The 18,504-nt window shown below is 37.2% G+C and overlaps 2 protein-coding genes and 1 pseudogene across 2 annotated transcripts; all 3 read left to right on the top strand.

Moving 5' to 3' along the window:
* The first annotated feature begins 557 nt into the window (after window positions 1–557).
* On the top strand, window positions 558–8,729 carry LOC126791798 (3-dehydrosphinganine reductase TSC10A-like; annotated as a pseudogene).
* A 3,896-nt stretch (window positions 8,730–12,625) lies between these two features.
* Window positions 12,626–13,138, top strand: LOC126792234 (uncharacterized). Its single transcript, XM_050518698.1, has one exon. The coding sequence runs from the start codon at window positions 12,626–12,628 to the stop codon at window positions 13,136–13,138; it is 513 nt and encodes a 170-aa protein (XP_050374655.1).
* A 2,013-nt stretch (window positions 13,139–15,151) lies between these two features.
* Window positions 15,152–17,060, top strand: LOC126791332 (peroxiredoxin-2F, mitochondrial). The gene is made up of 5 exons (XM_050517770.1): window positions 15,152–15,390; window positions 15,475–15,504; window positions 15,600–15,758; window positions 16,404–16,498; window positions 16,817–17,060. Exons 1-5 carry the CDS (start codon window positions 15,190–15,192, stop codon window positions 16,920–16,922), a joined length of 591 nt encoding a protein of 196 aa, XP_050373727.1. The 5' UTR covers window positions 15,152–15,189; the 3' UTR covers window positions 16,923–17,060.
* The last annotated feature ends 1,444 nt before the right edge of the window (window positions 17,061–18,504 follow it).

Here is an 18,504-nt window from a genome sequence, read left to right as displayed (position 1 = left end):
CTGATGTTCTATGTGACAGACCGTAGCAACCAACAACCAACTACAATCTCCATTGCCTCTATAAAAGAGCAAGTATGCCATGTCACTTAACCATATTGGTGCACTTGTTCTTATGGTTCAAAGAATCACCGCCGACCCTGTATTGTAGATCAAAACCAAAGAGAAACGAATGAAGTGAGTCCAGTGGCGTCTACACTTCTACAGCTAGCATCCTTCTCCGTTATATATCCAATGCCAGCCAGATTGCTCTGCCATGCATGACCACAACACTACATTCTATATGACTCGCGGTGCTTAAGAGCAAATTGGGTTGCAAAAGAATTAAGCAAGTGACATTTCTTTACATTATCACCTTGCTGGAACGTAGAGTGCTTTGCTTTATCATAATAATATGATCCGTCGTCTTTTCTGACCACGTTCTGCCATGTGCAGTGGCTTCTGAAACACCCCCACACGTCCAATTATCGGCCAGCCTTTCCGATCATCTAGTTTATTACTATCTCGTCCACCATTGTTAAGGGGTTTTAGAGCTCAAACACTGATACTGCCATCAATTAATGGCGGACCCTAACATCTTCCTCTTTCTTGTCCTCGTCCTCCCTCTTGCTCTCCTCCTCGTTCTTTACTTCATTCTCCGTCCCCGCCCCGCCTCCGTAACAATCAGAAACCGCCACGTCTTCATCACTGGAGGGTCAGCGGCATCGGCCTCGCCCTGGCCCACCGCGCTGTCTCCGAGGGCGCTAGTCTCCATCCTCGCCCGCTCCCTTGATAAGCTCCACGAGGCCAAGAACTCCATCCGGAACTCCACCGGCATTGATGTCTCCGTCTTCGCAGCTGACGTCCGTGACTACGACGCTGTGTCTACCGCGGTCGAGGCGGCGGGACCGATCGACGTGTTGGTCGTCAACCAGGGAGTGTTTATTGCCAAGGAGCTGGAGAAGCAGGGTTTGGATGAGGTCAGGTCCATGTTGGACATCAATCTGATGGGTAGCTTCAACATGATCAAAGCTGCTTTGCCGGGAATGAAGTACAGAAAGGATCGCGGGCAGGGTTCTATTGCTCTGATGTCGTCGCAGGCTGGTCAGGTTGGCGTTTACGGCTACACGGCGTATTGCGCTACCAGGGAATGGCCGAAGCTCTGCAGCAAGAGGTTATTGCAGACGACATCACGTTTCTCTGATTTTCCCTCTGGATACTGACACTCCTGGACTCACTAAAGGTAAATAACTGATCGAATTTTTAGATCAATTTTGGACATATCACATATTATATGATTATCATGTTTAATGTCATAATCTATTTCTACATGGAAACAAAGATAGTATCAAATTTAGTTCCTAATGATTTCGTGTATTATATCATTATGGTAAGGAATCCTAATTTAAGTCTAGAAGCAAGACTACAAATCAGTATTGAATCAGGAATCTAAATAAGATGACTTAACTTACAAGATGTCTTTAATGGAATGACTCTTAAGGGTTAAATATTCTCTATATATAGATGGTAAACGTCTCTGTTATCACTACAAGTTATTTGCGTAAGTTTCTGTCCATTGAGAAAGCAGAAGTAGTGACTAACAGAAGACTTTGCCTAGCACCTTGTGACTTCGGATTAAGGCACAATGGATCACGGTGTCGTCGTTCATGAAGATGGTAAGTTAATCTCATTCACTAAGTTAACAATCAGTTGTTATGCATATGATCTTTGGTTTTGTACTCATATCATGTAATTTGATTTACATATGGTATCAGAGCAATTATGAGCACAAATATTTTCAGTTTTGCATAACTAAAAATCGGTTTTAGATTTTAACAAAAATAAAAAAAGAAGGGAGATGTACTTGATGGTCGCGAGCGTTACTTGATGGTCGCGAGAGTCACTGAGGGTCGCGAGCGTTACGAAGGGTCGCGAGCGTTACTACTGAGGAATTTTGCTTTACGGGTCGAACCGGTTGCAAACACGCGGATCCGGTCTCAACCCAATCCGAACTCAAGAACAACAAACAAAAAATTTTTAGCCGTTGTGTTTTTCACAACATTGAGTTTCTGGATATGGGAAGACGACCGGATCGGAAGCGATTAAGACCTTTATGTCTCTTACGGGATTCATAACCCAAATTGCTACGGATTAAGAAGACCAAAGAAAATTGCTGCTGATTCAAAAAAAAAAATTTGTTCTATGCTTCCGCTCAAAAACTGCAGCAAATTTGGGAAAAAAGCAAAACAGGCTTTTCTTAAAGGTTTTCTGATTTCAATTCAAGCAGATTATATGATGTATATATATATATATATATATACATAAGAACCCTAGAGCACACCCATCGTGCATATAAGAGTAGCTTAGAGACTTGGATTGTGGTTGACGTGTGATTCCTGTATGGCTGGGAAATTTAATTTTCTATGCAAATATATACTCTATGGTTGAATTGAATGATTGCATTCTATGTGTGTGCTGTAATTGATGGACAATGTATGCAGAAGTTTAAAATCTCTCAATTTTATACATTGTAAAAGGTTTACATGGCACATAGCTTAGTTTTCTTATAAAGATTATCTGGGTAGAAAACAAAGTTATAAACTCAAAATTGGTTTGTGGTTTCCTATTGGTATAATTGAACATATTGCACAAAGCATTCTTCTTTGATATCTGCAGGGAATTTTCAAGATAACAAACTGAAAAGTTGTGTTATGTGTTTTTAAATTCATATTTTATTCTTCCAAAGAAGTGGTTAAAATATGATTTTAGAATACAGACAACAATAAGCATATTTGATGAAAATAAATTCGGATACTTGGAATTAGATCTTCTGTCTAAAGATGTTGATTTGATTCTTTGGATAATATGTTTTTATCTTGTGTGGCTTATTGAAAATAATTACAGGATGTTAAGTAATTGCTCAAAAGTATTGCTTAATGTTGATTAAAGTTATGGACTGAATTACATGCAAGTATATGACTGTGTTTGTTTATGGTATTTTTGTTTTTGTTTTATGCTTCTCTTGATTGGCATTATATGACAAAACAGAAAACACTGAAAGCTAAAAACTCATAAAATTTTCTTTTGCTCTTTAGGTAGCATCTACCTCACTTTCAACAGTGTTTTAATGCTTACTGGGTCAAACTTTAGAGCTTGGAAGGATTCTGTAGAAACCTATATCACCATGAATGATAAGATAGGCTATTGTTTTCAAGAGGATAGACCTGAAACCCCACCAGAAGATGATAAAACCACAGTCAAAGCTAACTATAAGAAGTGGATGCATTCAAACATGATGGCTAAGAATGTTATTAGGCAGTCTATGTCTAAAAGCATTAGAGGATGTGTGGCTGAGCCGGAATTTGCTACTGATTTTCTGGAGGCCATGTCAGCTAAGTTCAAGGAGAGTGAGAAAGCTGAGATAGCTAGGCTAAACAAGGAATATCACAGCCTGCAATACTCAGGAACTAGAGGAGTCAGGGAGCATTTATTAAAGTTGATTAATATCAACAATAGGCTTAAAGAGATGATGGTGGGAGTACAAGACACCTTACTGGTGCATCATGCACTGGACACACTCCCAAGCAGTTTTGACTATCTCAGGACTAGCTATAATGCTCAAAAGGAAAACTGGACTCTATATGAACTAATGGTCATCTGTTCTGATGAGGAGGAGAGGATTAAGAAGCAAACCCCAACCATTTACCTGCTTGAAAAGCCTAAGAAAATGAAGTCACATCCATAAAACAAGCTTAAGCCTAACAAGATCATCTCTAAGACATCAGCAACCACATGGCCAAAAGATAACAAACCATTCAGATTCAAGTGCTACTTTTGTAAGAAAGTAGGTCACATGAAAAGGGATTGTATTGGCTATAAGGCTTGGCTAGCTAAAAAGGGTAAGATTATTTCTAATACAGTTTTTTCTTTAGAAGTTAATCTTGTTAATGTCAATCCACAATCTTGGTGGATTGATTCCGGGTCTCCTATTCACATAACTAATTCCTTACATGGGTTCAAAAAGACCAGGACTCCAAGAAGTGGGGATGTTAGCTTGCGTGTTGGAAACGGGATGAAGGTGGCAGTAAAAGCTGCAGGATGTCTTATGCTTGATTTAGGATCTGGAAAATTTCTAGTTTTGAATAACGTTTATTATGTACCTTCCATGAGAAGGAATTTAGTTTCAGTTTCTCAATTGGTTAAAGCTAGATGTAGGTTTTTGATTGACAAAAAAGGAATTCTTATTTTTCGAAATAAAGAGCAAATTGGTTCTGGTGTGATATTGGATTATTATATAAGTTAAATTGTTCAATATCTCAACAAGATATTTTTTTTGTTGAAACAGATAACACTAAAGTACTAGCACCTTAACTGGTGTTAAGAGAACCAGGAACAATGAAAAATCTGTATATTTATGGCATAGAAGATTAAGCCATGTATCCAAAGAGAGACTAAAACTATTAGTAAGGAACATCATTTTAAACGAATTATGATTTTCAGACCTTCATGATTGTATTGAATGTTTTAAGGGTAAGATGACAAACAAACGGAAAAAGACTGCAGTAAGAAGTAAAGAATTGTTGGAACTCATACATACTGATATATGTGGTCCATTTAAACACCAAACTATATGTGGAAACGTGTATTTCATTACATTCATTGATGATTTTTCTAGATACTGTTATGTTTTTCTACTCTTAGAAAAATCACAGGCACTTAAAACCTTTCAAATCTATAAGGCTGAGGTAGAGAATCAACTAGAGAGAAAGATCAAAACAGTAAGATCAGATAGAGGTGGGGAATTTTATGGAAAATATACAGAAAAAGATCAACAAAAGGGTCCTTTTGCCTTGTATCTGCAAGAGTATGGAATTAAAGCTTAATATACAACACCCCTATAATCCCCAACAAAATGGTGTTGCAGAGAGAAAGAATATAACCCTTCTAAATATGGTTAGGTGTATGATGTGTACTACTGGGTTGCCAAAATTCTTATGGGGAGAGGCTTTAAAAACTGCAAATTATATTAGCAACAGAACACCAAGTAAAGCCATAGAGAAAACTTCTTTTGAATTATGGTGTGGTAGAAAACCAAGTCTTTTTCATTGTCATGTATGGGGTTGTCAAGCAGAAACTCGGATTTATAATCGAAAAATGAGCAAGCTTGATGAAAAGTCTGTTAGCTACTATTTCATAGGTTATCCAGATAAATCTAAAGGTTACAAGCTATATTCTGCTAAACACTCACCCAGAATTTTTGAAACTCATCAAGTAAAATTCATAAATGAGAAAATTCACAATACAATTTATGAGAATTTATCCTCAGAATTTGAAGAACTTGTGATGGATGAGGATTTAGCAAATACATTACCTTTTGATAATGATAATGAATTAGCAGATGACATCATTAGAGAAAATCAAGATGCAGATGATCAAGAAATTGATCAGGGAATGCAAATTGACAATCCAGAAAACAATATAGTTGTTCAGAATCCTCCCATTGTTGCAGTGGCACCTGTAGCAGAACCTAATCTAATTCCACAACCTCAAAATAATCCAATTCCAACTCTTCCTCAAAATCCTATGCTTAGAAGATCCGAAAGAGCTAGAAAAGCAAAATTGGGGGGGGGGGGGGGAATTGTCCTTACATTGTCAGTTATCTAATTGAGGCAGACGTAGTAGAAGATTGTGCAGAAGACAATGATCCAACAAATTTTGTTCAAGCTACATAATGTGTTGAGTGAGAGAAGTGGCAAGAAGCTATGAAATCTGAAATTGAGTCAATGGAGAAAAATGGAGTTTGGGAATTAGTTGAAGCTGATCCAAGTCAAAAAGCAATTGGCTGTAAGTGGGTTTACAAAACCAAGAAAGATGCAACAGGAAACACTGAAAGACACAAGACAAGGTTAGTTGCAAAAGGATTTACGCAGAAAGAAGGCATAGACTACACTGAGACTCTTTCTCCAGTTTCTTGTAAAGATTCTTTTAGGATTATTATGGCGTTAGTAGCACACTATGATATGGAGCTACACCAAATGGATGTCAAGACAACCTTCTTAAATGGAGAGCTTGATGAAGTGATCTACATGAAACAACCAGAAGGATTTATTGAAGCAGGAAATGAGAATGTGGTCTGCAAGCTGAAGAAATCAATTTATGGACTCAAGCAAGCTTCCAGACAGTGGTACAAGAAATTTGACTCAGTGATTTCCTCTTTTGGATTCACTGAAAATCTAGTTGATGAGTGTGTTTATTTAAAAACAGTTGGAGATCAATTTATTTTATTAGTACTATATGTTGATGATATACTTTTGGCTAGCAGCAATCTAAAACTGCTAAAAGATACCAAAAGCTTTCTGTCAAAGAATTTTGACATGAAAGATCTAGGTGAAGCATCATATGTAATAGGGATTGAGATTAAAAGAGATAGAGCACATAAACTGTTGGGATTGTCCCAAGAAAATTACATTTCTAAAGTTCTGAAGAGATTTAGTATGGAACAGTGCTCTGGAGGAGAAGTTCCAATGTCTAAAGGTGACAAGCTCACGAAAGGTCAACAACCACAAACTGAAACTGAGAAGGAGAACATGAAGTCAAAGCCTTATGCAAGATTAGTTGGAAGCCTCATGTATGCACAAGACCTGACTTAGCTTTTGCAGTTGGGATGTTATCAAGGTTTCAATCTAATCCAGGTTATGAACACTAGATTGCAGGGAGAAAGGTGTTGAGGTATCTACAGAAGACAAAGAATCACATGCTAGTTTACAGACAAGTCAAGGATTTGAAAGTTATTGGATTTTCAGATTCTGATTTTGCAGGGAATTACCCTGATTCAAAGAAGCCCACTTGTGGATACGTGTACATGCTAGCAGGAGGAGCTATTGCTTGGAAAACCATGAAGTAGGCATTGATCACAACCTCAACCATGCAAGCTGAGTACATAGCAGTATATGAAGCAGTGTGTGAAGGGGTATGGATAAGGAATTTTCTACAGCAAACTGAAGTACTCAGTCACATTGTGGAAGACAAATTGGAAGTCTTTTGTGACAATGAGGCAGATGTGTACTTCTGCAAGAACAATAAGAGATCTAGCAATTCCAAGCATATAGATTTAAAGTATTACAGTGTTAGGGAGAGGGTTAAAAGGGGTGAGTTAGGGGTTCTAAGCATAGATACAAACTCACAACTAGCTGATCCTTTCACAAAAGCATTGCCAGTTAAAGTGTTCAAGAAACACATAGAGAGCATAGGCATTTTGCCTAACTTAGATTCTTGAGGTCAGTGGGAGCTAAGTCCAGTAGGAGCAAACTAAAATTTACAAGTTTTGAGTTCTTGTTTTAATTATCTTTGTGATAACAGTTTTTTTTGTTTTAAATAAAGTCTTGAGGTATTTCAGAATTGTTATGTCATGCTGCAGTTTTACATTAATTTCTGAAAAACTTACACAAATAAGTTACAATTGTATATATACTTGCATATCAGATGACTTTAATCATGTCTAGCATGATGATATGGTTCAAGCAAGTTATAAAGTCATTGGTGTCAAGTTTATTGCTTGAAATTCTGGTTTTAGAACATACGGTAGGACTTGATGTATATGTATTCTATACTTGTTAATACACATTATATATATCTCTCAATACTGAAGGTTTGGACATATGTATTTTGCAAGAGCTTATGTTGTAGCAAAGAAACTCTGCATTTTTGTTAAAGTGTAACTCGTTTCTTATTCTGCATAAGTAACTGCAAGGTGACCATGTTGTGATGGGATTTTTGATTCAATTATTTCTGGCGTGCACTACAGTAGGTAGTATAGTTTCTGACATTACAGGAACTTGATTTTCATAAACCGGAAGTGATTGTCTAAGTGGGAGATTGTTAGATTAATTTTGGACATATCACATATTATATGATTATCATGTTTAATGTCATAATCCATTTCTACATGGAAACAAAGATAGTATCAAATCTAGTTCCTAATGATTTCGTGTATTATATCATTATGGTAAGGAATCCTAATTTAAGTCTAGAAGCAATACTACAAATCAGTATTGAATCAGGAATCTAAATAAGATGACTTAACTTACAAGATGTCTTTAATGGAATGACTCTTAAGGGTTAAATATTCTCTATATATAGATGGTAAACGTCTCTGTTATCACTACGAGTTATTTACGTAAGTTTCTGTCCATTGAGAAAGCAGAAGTAGTGACTAACAGAAGACTTTGCCTAGCATCTTGTGACTTCGGATTAAGGCACAATGGATCACGGTGTCGTCGTTCATGAAGATGGTAAGTTAATCTCATTCACTAAGTTAACGATTAATTGTTACGCATATGATCTTTGGTTTTGTACTCATATCATGTAATTTGATTTACACGAATTTCCTTGGTCACTATTGTTGATTTTAGCCACATTTCCATAATGGATTTATTTTGCTCTCATAATTTACAGAAGGCAAGAAGAGGCCGGAACTGACCAGCACAATAGTGAAATCCTCTGGTGCGATGAAAGCCGAGGAAGTTGCAAAGAAAGCTTTGAACGGGATCAAGTCTGCTTCCTTTTTTGTGACTTGCAACTTTGAAGGGGTTTTGCTGTCCATTGCCACTGCCGGGTTGTCGCCGCAGAGATCATTTTTCATGGCATTTGTAGAGGTGGTTGCGGCTGGTTTTCTACGGATAGTTGCGCTGGGATTTTAGTGGAACTGGTATAGAAGTATTCAAAAATGGCATGAAGAGAACAAAACTAATTAAGTAGCAGTCTACTCTTTTGTATGCACTTTAAATAATTTGAAGTTTGTATCATTGTATGCTCCTCTTGAGCGTAGCTTATATGTTAGATCGAGTTATTATCATTTCTTTGCTATTGCTTCTCTGTTTCTATGCTACAAGCCTTCAAAGTATATCAGTCGTCAATGCATATATATGCACCTAGATGGCTAGAGAGAGCGACTTCATCAACATAGTTGCATATTGCATACATGCAGACTGCAGTGTTATGTAGCTGAATACTGAGATACGTACGTATAGTCGGTATAGGTGGTTTCCCATATATAGTTGGGGAAGAGGAAGTCGGTTTTATCTATTAATTTAGCATCATTAATTTCGTGATGTAGAAGATCTTATAACACCGGCTGTTCTATTTTGTTGCATTTACATGTCTGATGGCCTTGTTGTGCAGTTAATAGACAACGATGTTGTGCATCATGGCCTCACGTATACCATCTAAAATACTCAACTCATTCAAAATGGTTATTTTGACTGCTTAGACAAAACTTTTGGATATTTGAAGAGGCATGGCGTGAAAGAACACCATCAACAAACTCTTCAACTTTACTCCTAAAACCATACAGTCGAGGTTACTGAAATGCAGTTTTATAACATATGTATAAGATAAATAGCCACTTTCATGATCATTTCTTTGATCATTCTTGAATGGGGACTGACTTGAGCTCATTCATTTATGCTGTGAGATTCAAGTAATTATAACTATGAACAACAACATTTTGCTAGTTGCCGCCATTACATTGTATTTGTCGGTAGGTTTTCGGATTAGTGATTACTATTATCTACATTGGAGACATCTTGGGCAACTTAGTTTTTTCTTATCGTATTAACGCTCATGCTCTTTTGAGCTAGTAATCATTACCAAAAAAAAAATACATTTTATCACTTCAATCTTGATAATATGAGTATAGAAAAACTTTTGATATCTAGGTAACTATTACTTGGTATTCAATATATCAGTATTAATTAAGCCAATAGCTATTAACGAACTGACAAGTTCGTAATTCCGGTATTACCCTCCTTTTAAAATAGTCCTAATAAAGAAAAAATTAATATAATATGGGTAGAAGAGTGATAGAGCGTTGGTTAAAACGTCTATAATAAACCCCGTAAAACATCATCGTTAGTATAGAATAAGCAGGGATCGTTCTTTCAGGGAATTGAAGGGAACTCTAAATTTTTAGTGTTAACAAATAATTGGGGGTTTGAGATTGATTATTAACTACTAAAATAAAACCTAAATTACTATTTACATGATCGACTTCTCTTTAACAAACTTAAACCAAATTTATCATTACACCACATAATTACAAGTTCGAACCTATCATGCATTCTAATTCGACCAATTACATACTTTTTAGACACCAATACAATTAGAGCCTTAGGGGATCATCTAATCATGCAAGATTTCAATTAACATTTAGATTGACTTAGGGCCTAATCTAAATTTGCATGCAATCAAATTCAATAACACTTAGAGTAGAAATCAAACAAGATTACATTTAAGCACCAAATCTTTGTTGGAGACATGTTTCATGTGTGGCGTCACCCACCATGGTTTCACAGGTAAATTTTCAGAATTTTTACCACTTTTAATCAACACAAACCGAACCTACTTAGGGCATGATTCGATTTGTGTCAATATGGTTGATGAATCTAGCACTCAAACACAATCTTATGGATTGCATCCAACCACTAAATTCATATGCACATATCTGAAAATTATCTAAAAGTATGAGAAAGATGATTAGAACACAACAATAGAAATACAAACTCATTAATTATAAGAACATAGATTCGACATAGTCTCAAAAAAATATCAAATACAATCTGAAAATTTGAAAACAAATACAAAACCAATATTTCCACATAAACAACAACTTACAATCTTCATAGACAAAGAATTGTAGATTAACACAAATAGACGAAGCCATGGAAATGAATTGCGAGAATCACACGTTGTAGGAACCTTGGAGGTGTATCTTCAATGGTGAAACTCGGTGGAGATGATGATGGTTTTGGGGTGGACGACTTGGCTAATTTGTGAGGGAAGTTTATGGTGGTGTTTTGGTAGAGTTTTGGCTCTTGAATGCTAATGAGAAGTGATCATATTTGAGAGGTGAAGCCATGTATATATAGAGGAAAGATGGAGGGTTTGAAATTGCTTCTTTCTTCCTATAAACATGCCATGCTTTAATCCCTAAAACATGGAAAGTTTTATTCCCTAAAACATGTCATGCTTTAATCCATAAAACATGGAAAGTTTTATTCCCTAAAACATGCCATGCTTTAATTCCCTAAAACATGCCATGTTTTATGCCTTTAATGATCATCTTCTATTTAATTGTTGCATGACTTGGCTCCATCTTTTTTTCTTTATCTCTTCAATCCAATCTGAAAATAAGAAAATAAAATCATAAGTAAGAGATAATTAGTTTCAAAACCTAACAATGATTCCTAGTCAAACTAGGACTATAAACCAATTATGCGTTTTAACTCATGTAAGCACAAAAATGCATCCAATACCGCTCAAGACTCTTACTACGACTCAATGACTCAATAGTACAACAATAAGGGCTAAGCAAAGTACAAATTGAGGTAAAAACATGTTAAAAACGTCGCACAAAGTGCTCCTATCAAAGAGTAAAATTAAAAATCATTTATGAACCATTCAGTTCTACAAGCGAAGTATTTTCCAGATTCAACTTGGGTAAATGCACATGCTAACAGTAAGTCTTCCATAATTTGGAGTAGTTTGATGTGGGGAAGAGATTTGCTTTGTGAAGGTTTACAATGGAGAGTAGGAAATGGTGAGAGTATCAATGTTTGGAGGGACAAATGGTTGCCGATGCCATGAAGTTTCAAAATTGTTTCTCCAAATGTTGGTAATCGCAATCTGAAGGCTAGTGATCTCTTCAATCAATACGGCATGTGGAATGACATTTGCTTCATTCTTTATTTATGCCTCATGAAGTGGATGTGATTCAATCTATTCCTCTTGCTAGCCCTTGGCAAGGAGATTCCATTGTTTGGCATTACACTAAAGATGGTAGTTATTCAGTGAAATCAAGGGTGTGGTTGGTTATGGAGCTAAAAAATAGAGGCAAGGGTAGTCGGGTAAGTGGTACTTCTGGTTCTGTTACGAAAGTGTGGAATTGTTTATGGAGTTTGCAGGTGGCGCCAAAAGTTAAAATATTCTTACGGCGGGCTTTGCATAATTTCCTTCCCTGTACAACTTTTCTACAAAAAAAGGCATATGAAAGTAGAAGCCGCATGTTTCCGTTGTGGAGATCCCTATGAAACTACAATTCATTGCCTCTGGGATTGTGTTTTTGCTAAACAAACTTGGAAACATAGTTTTCTAAGTGGGGTGTACAAACCGTGGAAATAGCCAAATTTTATGAGTCTCTTTGAACATGTGATGATGACGGCTTCAAGGGATGAATTATCTCTGTTTGGAGTTATCTCTTAGCTAATTTGGAAGAACAAAAATTCATGTAGGTTTGGAGAAAGAGTTTATTCGGGCAAGCAAAAGGCATATGAAAGTAGAAGCCGCATGTTTCCGTTGTGGAGATCCCTATGAAACTACAATTCATTGCCTCTGGGATTGTGTTTTTGCTAAACAAACTTGGAAACATAGTTTTCTAAGTGGGGTGTACAAACCGTGGAAATAGCCAAATTTTATGAGTCTCTTTGAACATGTGATGATGACGGCTTCAAGGGATGAATTATCTCTGTTTGGAGTTATCTCTTAGCTAATTTGGAAGAACAAAAATTCATGTAGGTTTGGAGAAAGAGTTTATTCGGGCAAGCAGCTCATTCAGCAAGCTAAGGATTGGCATGGTTCTTATATGCAAGCTAATATGGGGTCAAATGTGGACTCAACTAATAATTTCCCTTTGAAAAAGATGATCTTGTCTCGTCAACAATCAGAACAGTGGATACCTCCTTCAGGTAATATTTTAAAAGTGAATGTGGATGCAGCTTGTGATTTGAATAAGGGTTGTACTGAATTGGGTGTGGTGATTAGGGATGCAAGTGGAAGGTTAAAAGGAGTAGTTCTCCATAATGCATCAGGAAGACTTTCTCCTATGGCAGGTGAAGCTTTGGCTATCCTTTTTGGGACGAGGTTCTACATAAAGGAAGGTTTTAAGAATATTATTATGAAATCTGATGCTTTGAATGTCATTGAAGCTATTAAGCAATCTTCATATAACCTTAACGAAATTGGAGCAGTCACTGCTGAAGTGCATTGTCTTAAGCACGCATTTGATATGATCAGTTGGAGCAAGATTTCTCGAACTTGTAATAAGGCAGCTCACAACCTGGCAAAGAAGGCTCTGCATATCACTGGTAAAGGTGGCAAATGGGCCTAAAAGCCCGAGCTCACCCGGACTTGGCACGGCCCGAGCCCGTTAGCAGCCTGGCCCGAGCCCGTTATTGTAATGGGCCGAGCCAGGCCGAGATATTTTGGCCCATGGGCCTGGCACGACTCAAGCACGATTAATTCATGAGTTGGCCCGTTAAACACATAATTTTATATTTTATTGATTATTTTATTATTTTAACTACAATATTTCACAAATATTATCAAAATACTGAATAAAACGTCATTATTTTGAGATATGTAACGTTTTAAAAATAAAATTAAGAAATGTGTTGTAGTATTTTATTTATTTTACTACTCTAAATAGTTATATAAAACAAATATTCAAAGTACATAATATTTTTTATTTTAATTGTGTCATATAATGTTAATGAGCGGGGCCGGCCCGCTTCTTGGCCCGACATGGGTTTGGGCTGTGGGTCGGACCGAGCTTAATATTTAAGCAAATAGCCCAGCCCGAGCCCGGCACGATAAATAAATGGGCCAGTCCGAGCACAGTTTTGTCCCGTTTAAAATTGATCGGGCCGGCCCGTTTGCCACCTCTAATCACTGGGGTGCAATTTTGGAAAGAAGCAGATCCTCCTTGGATCCATAATGTAATTTTTGATGAGTTGTCTATGTGACTTTATAAGGGTGTGGTTTACTTGCTAGTCTGAGCATGATTTTTGTAGAGGCCACTTTTAGTCATATGGATGTAATTAAAATTCTCCAGTTTTAATACAATTCCAATTTCGATAAAAAAAATTCATTTATGAACCTGTTTTCTCCAACTACTCCCACAGTCCCACGTACGTTGCTACAGTTGCTGACGCATCCGATCCTTTCTTCATTGCAGAACCAACACTAGAGAAGAGATTTATTCAATTTGCTTACTGTGTTCAAATATAAAATTTCATTTATTTGTTTGTGCTTAATTAGTTAATTAGGAAGTTCATCGATTATAGATTCTACTTTTTAAGGGCTCTGGTTATTGTAATTGTAAGCATTTTTTTCCATTAGGATTTGAATTTTTTAATTTTTCAGGTTGATTATTGATGTTCATAATTGCATTAAAATTGTAAACCGTTTTCGGCCATCACGCTGTTTCCAGTGGTGTGGTTTTCTTTTGAACCTATGGGTTTGGCATGCAGTAATTTATTGTTGCTCTTAAGGATTCATTTGTGCGAGAACCCATTGTCCACTAATAATATTTCTTCTCTTTGCCAAGGTATGATGATTACAAAGCAAGAGAGTTGCGCCCATATGGGATTAAAATGGAGATCTGGTGATATACTCACTTCACGTTTACTCTCTCTTTGGTGTATGTTCAGCCATCAGATTATGTGCTTATACAAGAAGTAGAAGGGTAGGGCGTTCTATACGTTATTGGTTTTGTACTTTTGTTCCTCTTGGTTTAATTTGTGAACGTTTTTATTCTTTGAACTCATCAGTTTGTCTAAATTTATGACATTGATCGCGATAGACTTTGAATAGTGGAGCAACCAAGGTTTAAGTATAGACTTGCTTGAATGGTAATATTTGAGCTCATGAGTGTTATTACAATTTACAATTTTACTATGGTATGAGGCTGAACCAGGGTTGAAAAGAGACATGAATGACATGATATCGGTATTCCGTGAAAATTGATGGAGAAACAAATCACCTCATTTTTATGTTTGATCGTGAAAGACAAATATTATTTTATAATTTTGCATGTGTAAGTATAAAATTGTTAGATATATGCAACTTTGTAACACGCGGTATACGCACGCGTGAGCGCGGCTTTCCATAGGCGCATCGCGCATGTAGGAAGACTAGTCTCATATGAAATAAAAATAAATAAATAACAAAATAAAAATAGGAAAAAAATATGCTCTAAGGCCGGTACGTCTAAGGCCGGTACGGTTGAACCGGAAGAACCGTTACGTCATACCTGATAGGACCGTAATAACCAGCTACAGTTCTCTCCTCCACTGCCCCTATATATAACTTCGTTTAAAACCCATCTGGCCACCGACCCTGTAATTCCACACCGAAACGAATCGAGTGAGTCCACTCACAATGGCGTCTACACTTCTAAACCGAGCTTCCCACTCCGCCATAAAATCGGCCGTCGGATCCTCCTCACGGTCCTACGCTGCGGTCGCAGTCGGGACGGACCTGGTCTCCGCCGCACAGGGTGTTTCCCTCCAGAAAGCTCGGAGCTGGGACGAGGGCGTCTCCTCCAAGTTCGCCACCACTCCTCTCAAAGACATTTTCAAGGTCTCCCCTTTTGTCTCTCTTTACTTGTAATTCGTTTCCGACATCTTTTGGGTAACTCAAGTTCGGTCGGTTTTGTGGTTTCAGGACAAGAAAGTCGTCATCTTTGGCCTCCCTGTGAGTTATGCTCTTTCTCAAATGTCATGTTTTTTTTTCATGTGAAAATGAAATGTTAAGAGAATAAGAGGTGTTGTGTTCTGTGTGGGTGTCAGGGTGCGTATACTGGGGTTTGTTCCCAGCAGCATGTTCCTAGTTACAAGAACAACATCGACAAGTTTAAGGCGAAAGGGATTGATTCTGTCATTTGTGTGGCTGTTAATGATCCCTTTGTTTTGAATGGATGGGCAGATAAACTTGAAGCCAAAGATTCTGTAAGTCATTCTTATGCTTTTGTTACTGAATATGAAGACCCGTATTCTCTGTTTTCACTGGTTATTTTAGTTGAAAGTGTAAATTAGTTGAGGTCTGTATTACTTTAGTGTTAGGGTGGAAGCTCATGCATCACTGGATCATTCAATTCCAAACTCATATTGTGCATTGTTGTGAGAATTATATTATGCTTAAGTCTTGAGATTATCTGAGTTCTACATGATTAGCTTTTCTTGATGTGTGATAATTTTTATGTACTTTAGGAAATATGGTAACTCAGTCCATGTTGAGCAATTTCTCCAAACTGTAGCATTAGTGTGATTCAGTTTTTTGTTCCTTACAACTTTCCAATCATATTTTGCATGGTAGGGTACCTGCCAGTCTGCCACTATTAAAGGTAAATTGAGTTATAATGCAATGCAATTAGCTTTTGTTGGTTCATACTTCATAGTTTTTGTTCATATTTCTAAAATGTTGTTTGTCACTGTAAATTAAACAAAGGAACTAGTGTTGCTTGTACATAATGCAAGACTCCTCCAAATTGTATTAGTGGTGTGATTCAGTTTTCTGCTGTTGCAATAGACAGTTCATTGTTTCTGTTTAAACTTGAGCAGCATTGAGTGACTTGGTTGAATACTTTTTTTAAGATTGAGTTCTATGGCGACTTTGATGGGAGCTTCCACAAAAGCTTGGAGTTGAATAAAGATCTCTCTGTTGCTTTTCTTGGACCACGCTCTCAGAGGTATAATCTCTAGTCGAGTTTGTTTGTTGTTAAAAATTGGCTTCATTGAATAAAACAAGGAAAGTAAATCGTAGATGGTCTATTGAATCCATAATGATATGATAGATTCCCTCCCCTCGTTTCCCATAGAAATCGTAGATGGTCCTATACTCATTGATACCATAATGGCATGATTTATCTGTCTGTTTTCTTCCTTATCCTCGTTGCCCTACTATTGATGAGATATGGCCACCCTCAGTCAATTATATAATGACAATATCTTTGTTTTACTAATTACTATATCCATGTCTTGAAGACGTTGTTACTTACGTTCTGCAGATGGTCGGCATATGTAGTTGACGGGAAGGTTAAAGCTCTCAATGTTGAGGAAGCCCCTTCAGACTTCAAGGTCTCTGGTGGAGATGTCATTTTGGGTCAAATTTAGAGAGACAGTTCTGTGAGACATGTCATCTGTTTGCATCATTAGTTCTTCAAGATCTTGTATGTTAAAATTATAAAATTACTCCCGGACCTCTGTAGTTGTTTTTTAGAATAATATGCTACCTATGCAGGCTTCAAACTACTCATGAGTAACCTCTCTTTTAGTATATTTGGCAAAAGCAAAATTGGCTCCACTAAACTCTTTCCATCATCGTATCCCAAATTCCCAATCATCATATCATCACCGTATCAAGATCTTGTATCTTCACCAGTTCATCATATCCCAATCATGACTGATTCCAATAATAGAATTTGTTCAGGTTTAAATACCCGAATTCAAACTCTTAACAAGCTTATTGTACCATAAACCAATTGTGCTAGCATCGAGGAATTATATTGTTACTTCAAGTTTCATAATTTATCTCACCATGATATCAGTAAGAAAACGTTGGTGATTTCATGATTAGAAATATTTTACCAAATTTAACAAATTCTAAAGAACCTAGAAATTACATATACAGAAGTGATCGAAATCACAAATGGCCGAAGTCTCACAAAACAAATCAACAGGTATTTATTTTGTACCATTCCTAACTACGCGCCATCCGCACTCTATCTCAGGGTTTACAATTATTTTAGTCTCACAAGCTTCTGCGCATTTTTGAAACTTCAAAGCTTTCTTCTGCAACTTCTCTGGTATCATTCGACGAATGTTAGAAAGATAGCTCTCGCGGGTTGAAATAGTTTACCTCCTCAGAAGTGCACCGTACCTCAACATATATTTTACCACCTCAAACTCATCATCATATCCCATAAAACTGATGAAGGAGATAGTCTCGAGGTGCGAGGAAACACAAATAGGAACAACCTCCGGTGGACTGAAGGGTCGGAACCCTTTCACATATGTTTCCGTACCGTATTCCCAAATGCAAATATCCAAAATAATAGCTTCCAGATTTGGTGATTTCTTGAGCAGCTCGATTACGTATTCCCAATCAGAGCATCTAAACAGTTTAACCTCCAAATGCTTCAAGTTATAGAAGCAACTCAAGCAAGGCAGAGAATGTGCTGGAAATGTAGGAGTTGAAAGAGACATATTTAACACCAGAGACTACTTCCAGTAAGGACGGTGTTCTTTCCAGACAATAGCCGTAGGTTGAACAATGGATCACAGCTTTGACCTTGGCAATTCTTTTTTGTTGGCAGAGTAGTAATTCATTATACCAGCTACACCATCGACGGTAAGGGTTTCAAGCTTTGGGGCATTTATAAAAATACTGTACTTCTCCCAAGAATATGTTGGCCAGTCATCGCGAATTCTAAACGTTTTCAATCCTGCAGCAATGATATTTAGAGTACAGACATCTTCGTGGCGAAATGTACATGAATCAATGGTCAAGTCTTCAAGCACAGGACACTTGGAAACGAGGTTCCCCAACATTGAGACACTACCAGCCTTACTCGAAGGACTTGAGTCTCGGAAAACAAGCTGATGCCGAAGGAGGGGGAGCAAGGTTGATATGATTTGAACTCACCTTCAAAGACAGAAGGGTTTTGCATGTGAAAAGGCGTACGGGCAATTGAAG

The sequence above is a fragment of the Argentina anserina genome, chromosome 4, assembly GCF_933775445.1.
Source record: "Argentina anserina chromosome 4, drPotAnse1.1, whole genome shotgun sequence".
Lineage (NCBI taxonomy): Eukaryota > Viridiplantae > Streptophyta > Magnoliopsida > Rosales > Rosaceae > Argentina > Argentina anserina.
The sequence above is the reverse complement of the archived record's forward strand: the minus strand, read 5'-3'. Positions and strand labels throughout refer to the sequence as shown.

Bases quoted from the DNA above. Each gene is read 5' to 3' on its own strand.
- LOC126792234 (XM_050518698.1), top strand. From the start codon at position 12,626: ATGGGGTCAAATGTGGACTCAACTAATAATTTCCCTTTGAAAAAGATG.
- LOC126791332 (XM_050517770.1), top strand. From the start codon at position 15,190: ATGGCGTCTACACTTCTAAACCGAGCTTCCCACTCCGCCATAAAATCG. The intron at 15,391-15,474 runs GTCTCCCCTTTT...TTGTGGTTTCAG, and splicing joins CTCTCAAAGACATTTTCAAG to GACAAGAAAGTCGTCATCTT. The intron at 16,499-16,816 runs GTATAATCTCTA...TACGTTCTGCAG, and splicing joins CTTGGACCACGCTCTCAGAG to ATGGTCGGCATATGTAGTTG.